Raw genomic sequence first — 19,183 nt, 5'->3', positions numbered from 1 at the left:
TGGAAGGAGAACATGTTCAACCGTTTCTAGTTGGTTACAATATATACATTTCCCAGTTGGGTGCTTGCCTATTTTATATAATGAAAGGTTGAGACCTGTATGTCCTATTCTCAGATGAGCGATTATATTTTCTTCTCTGTTTCCAGCCCACCGTCCTCCCAGCACCAACCTGTCTCTGTACATTATATAGGTGCCTTCCAGTTTCACTATTGTCCCAATGCTCCTGCCAAACTGTGCATAGGTCCTGATAAATGTCTTAGCTTCATCTTTAGTTAATGGGGGTTTTTAGGTCTACATGTTTGATTTTGAGTGTTCCTTTGGCCAGAATATCCACCTGCTCATTTCCCTCCACACCATCATGAGCAGGAACCCAAAGGAAGCATGTGGATAAACCCTTTAGCTCCATCCTGTACAATATAAGGAATATGACTTTGATGATATTGGAACTAACTGATGATTTGACAAGTGCAGACAAGCTATCAGATGCAATAACAGTATTATTTGTTTCCCTCTCTTCTATCCACTGCAGGACCAGTAATAATGCAGTCAACGCTGTGGTATACACTGAGACATGATCTGATATTCTTTTCTTAATACATGACTCCCTTGCTGGGATATAAACTGCTGCACCTACACGCCCTGTATCAGGATCTTTGGAGCCATCTGTAAATATAAATTTTTTGGCTTGACTACAGCTATCATTCCACCAGGGTGCACTCTTGGTCCGTTTAGTTCCTGTACTCTTAAGGATTGTTTCCTCAGCTGACTGAATAATCTCATTAACTATTGTACTATTGATTATGTTTACATCTGTCTGGTTCTCCTCTTTGAGTTTCTTTGAATCTGTTTGTACTGATCTTTTGAAAAACATCCCAGTTTGCATTTCCCAATTTCCATCTGGGAGTTTTCTTTCCCTCATCATAAAAACCTTCAATGCCAACTTTAGTTACCACAGGGTAGTGATCACTTCCTATTGTGGCATGTTTGATCACACTCCATGTGCTTAAACCTGCTATTTCACTAGACACAAGTGTTAGATCAAGCGCTGCCTCTGTGTTTTGCACACTATTGTATCGTGTTCCTTCTCCATTATTAATACATACCAAACAGAGATTATCTATAAATTCTTCAACTGCTAAACCATTTAAATCTGTTTTATTGCTGCCCCATAGTGAATTATGTGAATTGAAATCCCCTAACTACCCTACTAACTTCGCATCCGCGGTAAGCTGAGCTATGTTCTCCTCCACAATTAAAACACTTCAGCTTTGTCCCCTCTGCACATTTGCCATACTCGTGGTTTCCAACGCATCTACCACATGTTTGCTTTCCCTTGCACACGGATGCTACGTGTCCGAACCTCATTTGAAACATCTGAGAGGTGGGGGAACATACGGCCTCACATCATAACACATGTATCCAATAAAGATCTTTTCTGGGAGTCTTTCCTCATTAAATATGATGAGTACAGAGAGACTGTCACTTTTAATCCCATTTCTGCTTGCTTTAAGACGTCTGACTTCACTCACTTTAGCATTTGTTACATTTCCCTTTAACATCATCTGCTGTTACATTTACCGTAATCCCTGTAATAACTCCCCTGACCAATTGTCTCAGTTGTCAGAGAACATTGTACTTTCTTGCCATTTATTTTATTCATTCTGACTGCTTTTCCTTATTGTACTTCGTCCTTACATATAATTAGTAATGATCCATTTTGCAATATTTTAGCACTCCTTACCTCCCCAATTTCCTTACTTATGGATATAGTTATTCTCCCCTCTTGCACAAGTTTTACTATTGCCTTTTAATCCTCTCCCCTCCTTTCAGTTACAGTTGCTGTCACTGTCACTCCCATCTCTTTTTACGCTTATTTTTCCTACCTGCTATATTCCACTTTTCATAACTCCCGCCACCTTCAACCATCTCTCCTAACTCACTTCCTGAATCGTCACTTCCTTCTGCCATCTCTCGTCCAGTCACAGTCCTCCTCCTCTGTGACTGTCTGAACTCTTCAGATACAGGAGCGCTGCGGGACCTCGTCCTGGATCACAGTGTTCTCGCGCGATCGTAGAAGCACGCTAAGCCCCCCTTAGTTACTGTTGCTAAGCGCTAAATAGCCGCAGAATCCAAGATGTTGAAGCTTTTTGTCCCGCAGATTCATGAGGCAGCGTTACTTTATCAGTAGCTGGAGACTCTGGTCTGTTCTCCAGACTCCAAACAGCCTTAAAAACGAGTTCTGCTGATTTAGCAGGAGCAGGTGACAATTTAAAGATTTATGAGGTTGTACCAGAACAGGTTTACATGGTTTCATTTAAAAAAAACAACCTTATTTTTTGTCACATTGCACATTGCTGCAGCTCCTCTTTTCACCCTGTGTGTTGTTGTCACAGTGTCAGGAACAGCTCCTGTGCAATAACCCAGTAACCCTTTCTATAATTAGCCATCTGTTTCCAGGGGCCTCGTGTATAAACGCTGCCTACGCACAAAAAGGTTACGTACGCTGTTTTTTACGCACACGTTGGGTGTATGAAAATGAACGTGACGTGAGAATGTGTGGGCCGTGGTGCAAACTCTTGAGCTGCCGTGAAAATGTGCAGACCCTCCGCAAACTTTTGTCTGGCTCTTTCAGTGAACTCCAAAGTGGCAAAACTCACCAAATGTTTCAAAATAGCGTTTTCACTCCTGTTACTGTGCAGATGTCAATGAAGCAGTCAATCAAAAACCTAATTATGTCCGTTCATACACAAAAAAAGTTTGATCATGTATGTAGTGGTTTAATATCAAAATAAAATTGAATGTGAGAGGAATCGATAACGATGGTTCTCACATAGGCCTATTTAATTTAACTCCGTATCACATGTTAACATTCAAACCAGCAGTGTTATTTGTGCTCACCTATAGTTGCCATAACTATTCCATACTGCGCCTTTCAATTGTGGAAATAAAATAAGCCAAGTGCCAACTCAGATTTTAAATCACCGCCCGCTAAATATTTCATCACCCTCTCCGGAGTGTGTACCATGGACACTCACAGTCAGCTGTGGACCAGCCAGCCGGAGCAGGATCGCCTTTACCCCGATATTAGATGTGAATTTAGCTTAGAGTGCTTTAACTCAAGCTGATGGAATTATCATCATCATACAAATCCAAGATAACATCAAATAGCAATAAAGAATTTGCAGAATTCAGCATCAGTAGTTTTTAATAACATCCTCTGTGCATATTTGGTTTTCGTGTGTAAACACGCTGCTCTGAACAGACTGTGCTGTCAGGCGCACAGAGCGCACGGAGACACCGCGCTGGCACACAAACAGATCTGCATTCTCACCTCAACTCACCCGGCACATCTTCACCACCTGCACGTATGGATTGTGTGAATTAAAATGTCTGGAAGTAAAGCAGGACAGTCTCCCATAATCGCTACACTACATCCTCATCATCAGTCCTCATGATGCAGCCAAACAAAATATTTGGAAAATCATATCCACAAAAATACAGAGTGATGTGTACACACAAAACAGTTTTTACACATTTGCGGATTACTTCCTGTCAATTTGTGGGTCACGTTACATTTTTAAGTTCCTTTTTACATATTTGTGGAGTTTTGCCCAATGTGAAATGTGGAGATCTGTAAAAAAAATATATACACAAATATCTCACTACGACAAACTCTTAATGATTCTGCCTTCTTGTAAATTCAACATTAAATGTGACACATGAAGTTATTTCTTTCTTTGTGTAAAAACACGATGTACAAAAAGCTTCAGCAGGATATTTTCATGAGCCTCTGATGTGATAATAACAAGCGCTTCATTAAAACTCTGCTCTGTGTGAAGCACACTCCCTCATACACATCAAATATGATCAGCTGGTTTCAGGAAACCAACTAACTAAACTTCATCTTCTGCCTGAAATCAAGGAGCCATGTTTCTAAACGGCCTTAGCGACAGTAACTAAGGGGGCGGGGCGCCGTCACAGCGAGAACGCGGAGGCTCCGCGGGATCCGGAAGAGCTCCGAGACCAGAATCCACTCAGTCCAGGACAACACGGTCCACCAGTCACAGCGGAGACCTGCAGGACGATGGAGAACCAGAACCCGGACCACAGGAGCCAAACAGCAGCCTCGTGCTCTGATAGCACCGATGTTCAGGTCAGTGTTCATGACTTCATCACGAGACTAAAGACACGAGGAAGAGTCTCGAGGGTCCGTGTATCATCCGTTCATTCTGTTGTTAGAGATCAGAGCCTGAAAACCCGCTCCAGGGTTTGTGTTGACGTGGTTTGATTTCCAAAGTGTCTCCGTGATTCCTGTTTTCATCTTGAAGAGAGGAAGCTGAAAGAAAAACTCACGAGCGTTTCTCTTTTCTTTGTTCTGTGAGTTTCCGCGCGGCGCATGCGCGGTGTAGCGCGTTGTGTCGGGCGCGCGCAGAACAAACCGATGGTGAAAAGTGAAGCAGAGTCATTATATTTCCTCGTTGTTTGGTTATTATTCTCTGACTAAAGCTTAATGTCGGTCCCTGAACCTAAACTGCAATTACTACAGTCAAAAAGCTGTTTCTGAGATCACACAACAATTTATGTATTATATTCGTTTATTTCTCAGCTCTGAGGCCAATAGGCCCTGTATTAATCAACGTGATGTTCCAGCACTGGTGTGATTAATGGTTTTATATTTATATATATAAAGTACAAGCTACACAACAGCTTCATCAAAGTTAAAGGAGGGGGGTGCTGACTCAATAAAAGCTGCCCTGTTTTCGTCCAACCATGTTTCAGTTAAGGACAGACATTGCATGTAAATAGGATAAGAACATGAACCAATAGATATCACCATGAAACTTCACTAGTTGATTACTTACACTAAGACACTATTTGTACCAGGGGCACGGGGGGGGGGGCTGAAATGCTATGGGGGTTCGGGGGCATGCCCCCCCTATTCTCTTTTTAAATAAAGCACTTAACTAGTTGATAAATAGTCTGCAAATAGTTGTATAATTTTTCTCTTCTTTTTAATATTATATATTGCATTGCCTTTTCTATATTTATATATTTCTACATATATTTATGTCAACTGTATGTTTGTCTGCATGTAGCACCTTATCACCAAAACAAATTCCTCGTATGCGTTAAACACTACTTGGCAATAAAGCTCTGTCTGATTCTGATTAAATGCTCATTTCTAATGACTTGTTAAAACAGATTGTACTTATTAGTGTGGCTGAAAGACGGTCTTTGTAGTGACAGAAGATGGAGAATAGACCGGAGAGGGTCCGAGAGACGGAGTATAATATAACTAGAACAAAACCAACTACATACCATAAAAACCATGGAACAGCTGCTAGTTAATGGAGCCACAGTACAAATGTATTCAGTTATCTTAATGTTACAGTTGATGTAGCTTTCTGTGATATTTCCTGACTCTTCCTGCAACAAATGTTTGTGAACACAGAACTGTCTTCAAAGCAAACTCAGACATGCTGTTGGTCTAACAAAGTATTTTTACTACATGAGTTTTAGAATTTACTGCGTCTAGTAGGTATCAATACAACTTACAAGCTCGTCCTCCTCAGTTTTTTCTCCTCCTGCTCCTGTGACCTCTGACCTCTGTCCGGTTAAAATACTGCAGGATGCTCGTCTCTGTGTGAACATTTTGACTACTTTCAAATTGTTTATGGACACGTAACAGAGACACATGCACAACTCCTGGAACATGTTTTTAAGGTCAAGGATGGTCACAGACGGAGGGAGGCAAAATAGTGGCCCAGGAGTTTGTCCGTGGTCAACCTGACAAAGCATGTGTCGGGCCCTCTGGGTCTTTAGAGACCTTTATTCCTGCTTTCTTGAGAATTTTATGCAAGTAGAGTACATAACTAAATGAGCCATTTAAATACATTTTCAAAAGTAGAAACATCTCTCTGACACTCCTAAAGTAAAGTAATCACTTCTGCTGATCCCTTGAGTAGATAAATTAAATGAGCCATATCATCATCAATCTGACCATAAACTGCTGCTTTGACTCTGTTCTGCTGTTGCCCTCATCTCTGCTGTCTGTCTCATGTTCACCATGTCAGCAGTAGTACTGCCAGTGGCAGGTAGAGTACTCAAAATCTTTACTCACATAAAAAGTAAAACATAAAAATGACAAACCTACTCATGTATAAATATAATAATATATTTTATCTGCTGTACATCAGGTTAGAAACAGCTGCCACACGGTTATTTCTAGGGAATGCAATTTGCTTTGCTGGTTGATTATCTTTAGCTATTTCTGTTTAATAATTATTTCCCCTTTTAATTCCCTGAATGTGTTGATAAGACACTTTAAAATATCAGCTTGCTGCCCAGCCGACTATTGTTGCCTCTAAATCTTATTATGGACATGTAGCCAAACAAACCGCTTGCTTTGCAGCAGCACAGGCAGCCAAAACAATCTGATTATTCCTGAAGCATCTAAATAATCTTTACAACGCAAAGAATCATTGTGGTAGTAACACAGAGCAGCTCGTTGTTGAAGCAGGTAAACCTGCATACAGAGGAAGCTGTGCGTCGTGCGTAAAACCAACAGGACTGTTTTATCCACCATATTCTCTCTCTGTGCATCTGAAAAATGATTGTTTCCTGAATAAATAACAGCTGGTAGCTGCTGAGTGAAGCCAAGATTAGTTTCACCGGCGACATTCTGTTCACATCGTTATTAAACAGTAGGCTATGAAAAAAACAAAAACAAACAAAAAACAGGCTAATATCCATCAAAAGAAACAACAGGATACTGTTAAAATATTAGATATTGACTTAGATGTTACAGTGTGAAGTTTAGGTTTTCTCTGCAGAAACTAAAGACGCTTTTAATGCGCCGTTAATGGAAAATTAAAGTAGGCGCCGGCTGGCTTGTTAAAGAGCGACGCAGGCTGCTTTCCAACAGGCCACCAGTGCCATGATGTGCGCTCACTGGATTTCAGTTGTTTCAGTAGAACAATAAAGCCTTAAACTGAAAAGGTATTTGCCTGATTTTCTAAATGTTTATATCTGTCCAGCTCATTCATCTCTGTGATAAGAGTCTGTACCACAGAGGAGACCTGGCGCTCTTCTGCGTAACTGCGCGCACGCAGCCTGGCTGACCGCTCATTCGGTTAACGAAGCCGATTGCAGATTACAGACTGATAAAGTTATGGAGATATGAATGGAGAATGTAGCAAAAGTAAATTACTGGCTCACAGAAAATACTGGAGTAAAGAGTAAAAGAAGGCTACAGTTTTGAAAAAGGAACATGAAAAGGTGCCAATTACTTTTTTATTTTATTTATTTTGTAAAATTACTTGTAATAAGTCACTACCCACCCTGCAGCAGCGTCCTCACTGCTGTCTTCAGGTACAAAAAGAACAGCACAAAATAAACGTAATATTGAGGCACTTTGCTGCACCTGCTTCAAGCGAACTCCTTTATTTTATTTTTTCTCCCTTAACCTTTCAGCACTACATTTGCCTTCTGTCTCATGTTTTCTACAGGCTACTTTATGTCTGCGTTTCAACCGTTTAATCATGTCTGATGCGGAGTGTGTGATTGATTGATTAACTAGTCACTCAAACTGCCGGACAATGAGCCATCTCCAAAATCGCCAAAAAAAAGTGAGGGGGACAAAACATAGATTTTGAAATGTGGGGGGGGACATGTCCCCCTCATGTATAATGGCTCCTACGTTTATGATTTGTACACTATGTGAACAGACACACTTGCACACAAAAAACACGTTTTGGCAAAATCTACAGACGCACAGAGGCAAACTATAGTAAAATAAACTGGACTAAATGGACTTTTTTGCCCACTAGTCCAAAAGAAGACATGTTAAAGTAGCCCAGTGTCTCAAAATTGACCAGTGCATGAAAAACAATACCCTACTGAATGTAACGTTATATAATCCTACTGTTCTGCTTTTTAATGATTGAATTGAGAATTACCAGCTGTACAGGAACAGTGTTGATCCTTAATTTGACTCTTTCTCAATATTTATTTGTCAGACAAATAAAGACCTAATTAAAACCTTCAAATGCAACTGCAAAACTGTCTGCTATTTCTGAAATTGCTTTTTTCAAAAAAAACAAAACAAAATATATATATATATATACACATACAGGAAGTGCAGTAATAGAAAGTGTCACATAGAAAAGTTGGACAGGTCTTAGCAACAGTACCAAAGGGGGCGTGGCTTTGTGAAGGGTCAAATGTGCAACCTGTTACCTCTATCTCCAACCTGGAGTGTTTTTCAAGGCGTTCGGAGAAGGCAGCCAGTGCAGCCAAAATGTTTCCCACTGTGAGAAAATCTTGGGGTGGCGCACCGAAACCAAACACCATAAATGAATTTCAGGAATTAAATCACCTCGGTACTGTATTTCCTTTTGGTCTCTGTGTTCGGTCCCGTTCCTGCCTTGTCTACCGGGAGGCTGCCGAGCGCGATTTTGTTGCGGGTGATGGTTGTGTTGGTCTGTTGATGTTGTTCTGATGTTTTAAGAACTAAAATCATTGTTCGCTTCAGCCCTAAAGTAGAGCCAGACTTATATGGGTTTTTGGAAGCTGATGCCTATATTAAAGTGAAAGAGCTGATTTATGAGACAATATTTAGATTTTGAAAATTATTAGAATAGTGGAGCCCTTTGCTGTATAAATGACCTTTTAGAACAGTCGATATTGAAAGCTATTCTGTATGTGGGCTATGATACCTTTTTCCTAAATGGATTATATTAATAAAATAGTTTACAGTCTCAGAACTTAACATGTAAACAATTACATCCCTTTACTAGCACAGATTAATTTTAATCAAAGCTACGAGAAACCATTTCTAAACAACCATCTTGCACCAAAAAAATGCCGTCTGTGATACAGTGACCTGCTGTTGAATGCATCTAATACTACATGAATGTCTACAACGAGGACCTGCAGCTACAACGTCACACAAAGAGGAGCTAGAGAACTTTGTCTGGCAGGAAGCCATGTTAGATTCTTGTTCATCTCACGTTTATTTACATGTCCCCTCTGGTTTAATCAGTGAGGCAGTATGTGTTTAATGCCAGTGAGTTGCAGAAAGCAAGGAGATTGGTTTTGATATTGTTGCTGCTGGTCCAGGAAGGCACTGTTGCAATCATGTGGTGTAAATCCTGTATGAAGGAGGATGTGTACACCAAAACATTTTAATATGTTGACAGTATTTTATGATTTATGGAGTAATAAAAAGTAGAGCCCGACTGATGATATGGGTTTTTCTGGATGGATTATGTAAAGAAAAAAAAACAGGGATGCACGATATTGGATTTTGGCCGGTACTCGATATGGCGACATGTTAACTCATTTAGGCCGATGCTAATATTTACACACCTTTTTGTTATTTCACTGAAGAGAACACCAAGTATCTCCTGTACTACTTTTACCATTACTATCATTTGTTGAAAGAAGTTTTCAGTTGCACAAAATAAAAGCAGGTTGTAGTCCAGACCTAAAATCTCAGTCCTTAGGATGTGCTTTAAAGCAAAACAAACAAGACGGGGGGCGAAGAAACACATTCAGCTGATGGAGAGGATCACGTCTGTTGCTGTGGCTGTAACTGAGCTAATATCTCTATTCAGCTGTCCAGCATGTGCTTTTAGACGAGAGAAGTCAAGTTGGTAGGGTTTAAAATGTCCTGAGGGCTTAAAGTTCTCCGGCGCTGTACCGGAATTCCGGCGTTGGGTGATTTTTAGTATTTGACGATATATTACTGTCCGTGGAAAATATGTGTGCGAAGAGTTCATCTGCACAATTGGTGGCTCTGTGTCTGTCGGTGAAAGAAAGGGGACTGGCACTTTGCTATACGTGGACACTCATTGGCTATTATAGGCTGTGAACAGGGCATAGAAGTTTCTGTTGGGTCAGTCAAGGTGTCACTCAAAAGGTCAACGTGTTGACGCTTTTTTTGTTTATATGCTAACTGTAGTTATGCTAATATAAAACGTCGTAAGAGCAGTCCGTGTGTATTTATTGATATAATAAAGCGTTTTAGACTAAATCTTTTACTGGATTGGATCGTCTGGACCTTTGCCAAAGTAACAAGGCCATTTTTGTCAGAATGTGATCAACCAATGGACTCCGGCTTCACAGATAAGTGGTGTCAATTTTGATAATAGGCAGAGCTTGAAGTGGGCCACCGATACCAGTAAGTTTCTTCTACATTGTATTCTTTTGGGTCCTGGGACCTTTTTGCGTAAAGGTGAGCTCTATGTGGCGCTCATTTGTTCCTATTCTCGCCTGTCTGCTAATCTCTGTCGGTGAAGACAGAGCAGGGTGGAGGTTTGGGTGCAGCCGTGATTATGAAGAGGCTGTCACAATAACTTTTCGTGAATCGATTAATCACAGTCTGGATGAGGCGGGACACTAAAAAGTTTGTTGCGCCACAGTAAACTTTTAAAATGTTGAACTCGTTGTTCTGCATGGATGATTATTGGCGAGTTAGTACTTAGACTCTGCAATCTACTTACATCTGAAGGACAGAGGACACGCGTTTGAGGACCACCAGGTGCACATTTTAGACAGAGAAGATGGATGGTTTGAAAGAGGGGTCAAGGAAGCATCTACACCAGGGTTGAGAAGCCGTCATTGAACAGAGGAGGGGGTCTACGCCACCACTTATCCCCCACTTACAATGCTGTCCTTTCATCACTTCCCAGGAAACTCAACAAACGTAACCTATTGGCCTCAGGTGAAGATACCAACGATGGTCGTTCAGTCTTGGCCACCGGTAGTCCTAACGACTTTAACGACTGTCGTTACAGCAACCAGGAACACTAACGAACCAGCGGTATCAACAATCCTGAAGACCCCACTGAGGTTAAATAGCTGAGTTTCCCTGCCAGTCAGTCAGAAAGTCCTTTGGATGAGGGACCAAAACGCAGTATTAAGCGGGACCAGGGATTAAGACCCGTAATACCCATGCTGTCTGATCAGCATCTTGATATGCCACACCTGTGAGGTGGATGGATGCACTAATGAACCAGCGGTATTGATGATCTTGGCAAACGACCGCACAGAGGTTAAATAACTGAGTTTCCCTTCTGGTCATTTCAGAACTGAAGAAGTCCTTTGGATGAGGGACAAAACATCTTCTAGTATCTTCAACCAAGTCCAGATGCCTTTGACTTTAACCTTCTTTAGATTTCATTATTATTATTATTATTTAAGTCATGTAATTAACGTGATGGCCACTCTCTGTGTTGTCTCCACATGCTCCGGTACATCCCAGTCAGCTGCTTGTTTTCTTTTGTGGTGAGGCAGTGCAGTTAACAGGGGAGCTGCAGAGCTCCCTCTGGTGGTTCTTGAAATTATTTTTACCCTATTCACCTGTAGTGCCTTACATTACCTTTGATTTAATGCTTTAACTTGTTTAACTACATATTTAAATTATTAACTTGAAGACAGCACAATGTTTATTTTAGTAAATTATGGTTCCATTTAGAGGATAATGGACAGAATGGTGATTTATTTTATTTTTTTCAGTAAGTACATTTTGCCTTAAGCCTGTTTGTGACGAGCCAAAATTTGCATCCCAGTAAATATCATAGGTACTGGGTACCCTCGGGGTCTTTAAAATTCTTAAAGTCTTAAATTTCCTATTCCAAAAATAAGGCCTTATAAGTATTAAATTTCGTTTACCAAGGTCTTAAATTTGTTCTTGTCCTTTCGTAGAATTAAATAAATGCCGTAACGTCATAAACACGTGTGTGTGTGTGTGTGTGTGTGACTGTATAATTTACTCCGTTTAGTGTGACTCTGATGTTATACGGCAGGACAGGTAATGTTCCTGCTTTACGCTCAGGACTGTTGAGTGCTTGCGGTGCATGAGCTCCGGCATCCAAGCTACAAAACGTCTCTGACAGGCTACTAACAAGCTAACACCAGCTTATCGCCTGAGAATGGGAAAGTTTCTTAAGTTCAGAAAGCCAGAGACACGGACAAGTGGTGGTTGAGGCCGAGGACACTATGGCGAGCACTAATTAAACAGTGGAGCTGGAAGACCCGCCTGCAGGTTCCTGGTCAGTGAATGTTACAACAGCAACGGAGAGAGAGTTGTGTAAGAGGACCGTGTCTGTGTGTCGTAACGTTATGTGAATGGAACCATCTGACATGCTAACGCACTTTAACTCACCCAGATGTGCCGATCACCGGGATCAGCCGAACTCCTTATCCATGCTGCGTTCAAGCCAATACTATATTTCAAGCAGCCTTTAGATGCATAAACCGAACAGGATGAATAATCACATTAAATTACATTACCTTATCTAGCCAAGGTTTAACTGATTGTAACAACTCATACTGCACAATTCGTTAGTATTTTTGATTTCACCCCTTAGTGCAGAAATATTTGATTCATTTCATAGGTGTAATTTGCGCTGGGGATACTGGAGACATGTCTCCATCACTTTTTTTTTTTTTTTTTTTTTAAAGCATTTGTTAAATATGTTCTGAAAAATGTTAAAAACAAATGGAAATACTTAGAGAAAGGTTTATTTACACAATAAGAAAACATGCAATGCAATTTATAGAAGAAACAAATGTGCATTGTCCAAAAAAAGTTTCTTAAGCTAAAAAAACAAGCTGCTGAGTACTTCATTATATTCTGTTTGAATTATCACCTCAATCACTTTACATGAATAAAGACAATTCTGCCATAAATTGGTGCAGAAAATGTCTCCAGAATGCAGGAAATTAAGTAGCATTGAATATTTCATCAAAATAGTGTTAAAATATCTTCTTGTCTTGTTCTCGTGAACCCAGTATTGTAAATCGTGCAACTACGTGCATCGTCATACCCCTAATTTGAACTCCTATGTTCCCACCACTTTTCAACACAAAGTGATGTTCTTGATTCATATCAAAGTACAAACACACCCCAAAAAAGCTATAATGTGTTAAATATTAATGTATTATAATATTTTATTAAACTCATAACTTTGTAAATAATTTTCTCAGGCTTAAAATTCATACTGATTTTTCATGATACAGCAGTAAAGTTGGTATTAAAATTCATGGTGTTAAAAAGCTCTTATAGACTCTTAAAACGACGAGAAATATTAGCACATTTTAATATCGTGATCCCGTCACACCCCTGTTTAAAACGATCATCCTTAAACAATGGGCAACGTCATGGCGGCTTTGTTCACTTTTTATACAGTCTATGCTACAGACAAACAGCTTTTGTTTCAGACATTTCGCTGTTAGCTGAGCTGCTGTGCTAGTGTGAAACATACACATGCTTTCTACATGTTTACGCTTGTGAACAGGTGCATTAACTAAGTATTGGCTTTATACTCACAATGGTTTTATTGCACGTAAAGTTGTGGTCAAAAGTTTACATACACTTGTAAAGAACATCTATGTCATGGCATTTTCAGTTTCCAATATTTACTACAACTCTTCTTCATCTTCTCTGTTGGAATTGAAGCACATACTTTGTCACAAAAAGCGTTATTTCTGCAAATGTAAAAATCAGTAAATTAAGACACTAAAGGCAAACCTGGAAAAATCCCATCTGAAATTAGTTCAGATTGAGTGTTTTCCCTGCCACTATAAGGTGGTGAGGCTCACAACTGCTTGGTGCTGTGCCATGAATGTAAAATCATTGTGGAGAACATCAAAACTAACCAAGAATTTTCCCAGATCTAATGGTTACAATTCCTACCCAGTAGACTTCTTCAGCAAATTTAGCTTTGGGGGTGTAATTTATTAAACTTTTTATTCACAGATGTGGTACCCAAAATTACATGGAATTGCATATATCTGTATTGGAAAACATAAATTTCTTCGGATGACCACCAAACCCCCCACCCAAATTTGTTTGCTCACAAAAAAAACCAACAGTGCAGCTTAATGTGTTGTGTGCGCACACACTCTCTCACGCTTTCACAAACTCACGCGAACATGTTTGTATGTGGCTCTTCAGCAATGCATCTAATCTGTGTTCAGTACCGTTACATTTCAATACAGTTATTTACTCTGCAAGTAACTTTGTTGCTGCATTGGCTTTGTACGATTTCTTTTTTTGATGTTGTGATACTCACTCACTATATGGCCAAAATTTTTAGGACACCCCTCCGAATCATTTACCTCAGGTGTTCCAAACTCTTCCGTGGCCACAGGTGTATAAAATCAAGCACCTTGGCATGCAGACTGCTTATACAAAAAGAAAGAGTCATTTGCTCTCTGGAGCTCAGTGAATTCAAGCGTGGTACCGTGATAAGTTGCTACCTGTGCAATAAGTTAATTTGTGAAATGTTCTCACTACTAAATATTCCACGGTCAACTGTTGGTGGTATTGTAACAAAGTGGAAGTGATTGGGAACAACAGAAACTCAGCCACGAAGTGGCATCTTTCTGTGTAGTCAATAGCTACAGACGGGGCTTGACATTAACACCCACCACACCGCCAAATACGGGTGGATTTCAGGCGTGGTGGGAATACAGTCAGTCCCATTAGTCACTTTGGCGTGTTGAAAATTTGTAGACTTGTCAACATGCATCTGAAATAACAAACGAATTGTAATGTGACACTGCAACTCCCATGAGTACTACCTGCACATATTGTTTACTCACTGGTCCATTCTTGAAGCCTATTGTCTTGACCGACATAACACTGTAAACAAAAAGACGCTGTGGAGATTGAAGTAGCTGATTGTTTGTCGGTAGGCTGCTTTGGCCTGCCATTGATTATAGGGTTAACCAGTGGCAGAAGAGAATCCAGACCACAGACGTATCGTTCTCTCTCCTGCAGCGCCGCCGCGCATGGAATGGGTTTCCATGGCAATGTAAACGCCCCGTATTTGTATAGCGCCTTACTAGTCTTTTCACCATTCACACACATTCATTCACTGGTGGAACTCCTAAACCTCGTGGACGGCCTTCCCAGAAGAGTTGAAATTGTTATAGCTGCAAAGGGTGGGCCAATTCCATATTAAACCCTCAGATTAAGAATGGGACGTCATTAACTTATTTATGCATGTAAAGGCATCCAACCCAAAACTTTCGGCAATATAGTGTTGGTCTGCAGACGCCCTGGTGATAAATGGTATGTTCTTTAGGGTCTTGTTTAATAGTGCGTTTTGGTGCCCATCGCTTTTGCAATGTTTTTATCGCACATGTTAAAATCCTCATACTTGTGTGAGGGTTATGTTTCAGACACGCTCATTTATGGTTCTTGATAGCTCGCTCCATCATGACATCTCACTTACTTTCTCTGTATGTATGTCTTTTGCTATAGAAACGGAGAGGAAGAGAAGGACTCAAACATCACCACTGTCAGCAATGTGACAAATCCTTCACAACATCCGGATATTTAAAGATTCATCAGAGACTTCACACTGGAGAGAAACTGTACAGCTGTGACCTGTGTGGGAAAACTTTCACTACATTACGTGGCCTACAAAGACACCGAAGTGCTCACACTAAAGAGAAACCGTATAACTGTGACCAGTGTGGGAAAGCTTTCTCCACCTCAGGTAACCTGGAAACTCACACACGAGCTCACACTGGAGAGAAACCGTACAGCTGTGACTATTGTGGGAAGGCTTTCGCTACATCATATTACCTACAAAAGCACAGACGTGTTCACACTGGAGAGAGACCGTACAGCTGTGACCAGTGTGGGAAAGCTTTCAATACATCATGTGAGCTACTGAGGCACCAACGTGTTCACACTGGAGAGAAACCATATAGCTGTGACCAGTGTGGGAAAGCTTTCGCCACGTTAGGTAACCTGGAAATTCATAGACGAATTCACACTGGAGAGCGACCGTACAGCTGTGACCTGTGTGGGAAAGCGTTCAGTCGATCAGGTGACCTAAAAATCCACCAACGATTTCATGCTGGAATAAAACCATTCGACTGTGAGCAATGCATGAAAGCTTTCACTACATCAAGTGAACTGCAAACCCACCGGCGTGTTCACACTGGGGAGAAACCGTACTGCTGTAAGCAGTGTGGGAAAGCTTGTACGACATTAGATGGCCTAGAAAAGCACAGACGTGTTCATACTGGGGAGAAGCCGTACCGATGTGAGCAGTGTGGGAAAGGTTTCAGTCAATCAAGTGGCTTAGAAACTCACACACGTCTTCACACTGGAGAAAAACCGTATTGGTGTGAGCAGTGTGGGAAAGCTTTTACGTCATCAGGTGGCCTACAATCTCACACACGTGTTCACACTGGAGAGAAACGTTACACGTGTGACCACTGTGGTAAGGCTTTTGCCCATAGTTGTAACCTTAAACGGCACCAACGCAGTCACGCTGCTTCGTTATAAACATTTTTCAAGCTGTTTCCTCCTCCTGCCCTGATAGGTATGTTGTTTTATTCTGAGTATCTCTACAACCTGATTAAAAACAGTGGCTCTATATTTTTAACAGTGAGCATATTATCGTGGGTACGACGGTTGTAGTGTAAAAGCACTTTAAGTGGTTGCAAAGACTAAAAAGGCGCTATACAAATACAGAGCATACACATTAATTTCATACTTTTTTACTCTCACAAAGAAGAAAATATTTCTAGCACTACTCAACCATTGCTGCAACAAAGGATTATTTTCCTAAGTATTTTGTTGATCACTCACTTAAAAGTTCAGTGTGTAATATTTCTGAGGATTTATTGACTGATATGCAATAGAATATCCATAACGGGATGGCGATGGCGCAATGGATAAGATGCCTGCCTTTGGTGCGCTTTGTTTGTTAAGCGTCCTTGGGTTTGTGAAAGGCGCTTATATAAATCAAAGTTATTATTACACATCATACATGTGAGAAGAAGGATTTTAAAATCTATTCTGAATTTTACAGGAAGCCAATGTAGAGAAGCTAAGACAGGAGAAATATGATCTCTTTTCCTGGTTCCTGTCAGAACACGTGCAGCAGCATTCTGGGTCAGCTGAAGAGTCTTAATTGACTTTTTCGAGCAGCCTGATAATGAAGAATTGCAGTAATCCAGCCTAGCAGTAACAAATGAATGGACTAGTTTTTCTGTATAATTTTTAGACACGATGTTCCTGATTTCTGCAATATTACGTAGGTGAAAAAACGACATGTCCTGATCAAGGATAACTCCAAGATTCCTCACAGTGGTGCTGGAGGCCAGGGCGATGCCATCCAGAGAATATCTTTTGATAATGCGTGACGGAGGTGCTTGGGCCCCAGAACAATAACTTCAGTTTTCTCTGAGTTTAACATCAGAAAATTACAGGTTATCCAGGTTTTAACATCCTAAAGGCACATTTTGAGTTTTGCTAACTGAGTAGTTTCATCTGGCTTGATCGATAGATATAACTGAGTATCATCTGCATAACAATGAAAGTTTATAGAGTGTTTCCTGATAATAATGCCATATGGAAGCATATATAAAGCAAAGAGGATTGGTCTGATCACAGATCCTTGTTGAACTCCATGACTAACTTTGCCGAGCATGGAGGTTCCTTTAATGCCAATGAAATGTTCCAGTCTCTGTAATGGGATATGATGGTCAATGGTATCAAATACAGCACTATGCTACAGGCCAACAGCTTTCGTTTGAGGCATTTTGCTATTAGCTGAACTACTGCGCTGTACTTATGTAAGATGTAGGGGAGAGACCGTGTACAGAGCAGATTGAAATATTGTGAGGAAAAAAAGCTGGACTCCATCATTGACTCAGTCGAGTTTGATCCTACCACTATGCGAGAAGCTGGAGGGTTTGTGAGGCTACTGGAGGATGATCATTTCAGCTTCTTCCTGGAACGCTTCCATGGCACTTACATTTAATCATTTGGCGGACGCTTTTATCCAAAGCGACTTACATTGGTACTTGGCATCTACTGCTGTGGTGTGAAAAAGTTGGTTGCTCACTAAAGTGTGCTCTGCTGTAGCTGATGGTGATGTGTTTTTGCTGAAATGTGTAAACTTGTTTTTAACAGAAGCAACTTTGTGGTTATCCAGCTTCCTGAGAAATCCCCTCCAGTTATATTTGGTCTTTTATCATTTACATCAGTGGTGTTTGAAGAAAGAATTTTTTTTATTTGCTTATTGGCCTAAAATGTCAAGAACTGTGAAATGCTATACAGACGGGCAAATTAAATAAAGTGTTGGTATGGAGTCATAACTGTGAGTATCTGCTCCTCAGTTTCTTTCTGTCTCCTGGGGCCTGTACCACAAAGCGAGTTAAACATACCCAGAATCACAAAAACTTTTTTGTTATCTGGCTTCACTAACCCTAACAATTGTGATTAGGATAAGCGGTACCACGAAGCTGGTTATCAACTCGGTAACTCAACCCCGGGGTTTCCCAATCCAGCCTGGAGCGCGTTCAGATCACCAATTATAGACATGAACAAGTTCACTGGCTTCAGAGCAGCATATAGTCTCTGTGATTTAAGATAGCTACTAACTTAAAATAAACAACCTATGTTCATATTAAAATTTATTTCAATATCCCTACCAAACTGCTCATGATATTCAGCCTCATAAGAGAAATGAAACCCATTTATTTTAACAGCTGAGATGGGCTGTGTGAAACGGACTGGGAGCAAATAAAAAATTAACACATTTCAAAGCAGTAAGGCTTTCGATCAGTCTCTGTAGGATGACATCGCTATAGCCTACAAGAGTTTCTCCGTATCACCACAGCAAACATAAAGCAGCCTTTAAAACAGTCTGTGGGATTTTCTATAGATGGTGATGTCATTTTCCAAGAGAGCTGATTGGTCAGTAGGCGGCGTGTTACACTACACCAGTAAGTGAACAACAGTCATGGTAATGAAAACCCAGGATTAACCCCGAAGTAACCTCGAAAAGCTCAAATACTGCTTCGTGGTACAGCGTCCAGCTTCTGCTCCCTAGGTGATGTTTTTCTTTGTTTCCTGTTTTATTTTGATAAACTCCCTTCTGCTCATTTTAGCCTTTCACCCCTCCAGCCTCCAGATTTCTCTTTAGTCTGCATCTAAGCCTGGACTCCAGATGATCAGCGTCCCAGCCTTTTCCCTAGTGTTTACTTGTCCCAGTGTTTTTGGATCGTTGTTTAGCTTTTCTGGACCAAGACAGTTAATTGGATTTGTTGGACTGCCCTCCTCTGGTTTTAATCTTTGCCTTCCTCCCCATCCTATAAGCCTTTAGTAACTTTGATTTGTTCATTAAATCTTCGTACTGCACCA

General features: G+C 40.6%; 1 protein-coding gene across 1 annotated transcript; it reads left to right on the top strand.

The window, feature by feature from the left end:
- The first annotated feature begins 3,848 nt into the window (after window positions 1–3,848).
- On the top strand, window positions 3,849–19,183 carry LOC119912654 (zinc finger protein 239-like). Its single transcript, XM_038731937.1, has 2 exons — window positions 3,849–4,153; window positions 15,278–19,183. The coding sequence occupies exons 1-2, from the start codon at window positions 4,085–4,087 to the stop codon at window positions 16,313–16,315; spliced, it is 1,107 nt and encodes a 368-aa protein (XP_038587865.1). The 5' UTR covers window positions 3,849–4,084; the 3' UTR covers window positions 16,316–19,183.

This window comes from Micropterus salmoides, unplaced genomic scaffold, assembly GCF_014851395.1.
Source record: "Micropterus salmoides isolate LMB-PRFRI ecotype aquatic unplaced genomic scaffold, ASM1485139v1 Ms_hic_scaffold_2, whole genome shotgun sequence".
NCBI classification, from domain to species: domain Eukaryota; kingdom Metazoa; phylum Chordata; class Actinopteri; order Centrarchiformes; family Centrarchidae; genus Micropterus; species Micropterus salmoides.
This window is presented reverse-complemented; position numbering and strand designations above follow the sequence as displayed.

Bases quoted from the DNA above. Each gene is read 5' to 3' on its own strand.
- LOC119912654 (XM_038731937.1), top strand. From the start codon at position 4,085: ATGGAGAACCAGAACCCGGACCACAGGAGCCAAACAGCAGCCTCGTGC. The intron at 4,154-15,277 runs GTCAGTGTTCAT...CTTTTGCTATAG, and splicing joins CTGATAGCACCGATGTTCAG to AAACGGAGAGGAAGAGAAGG.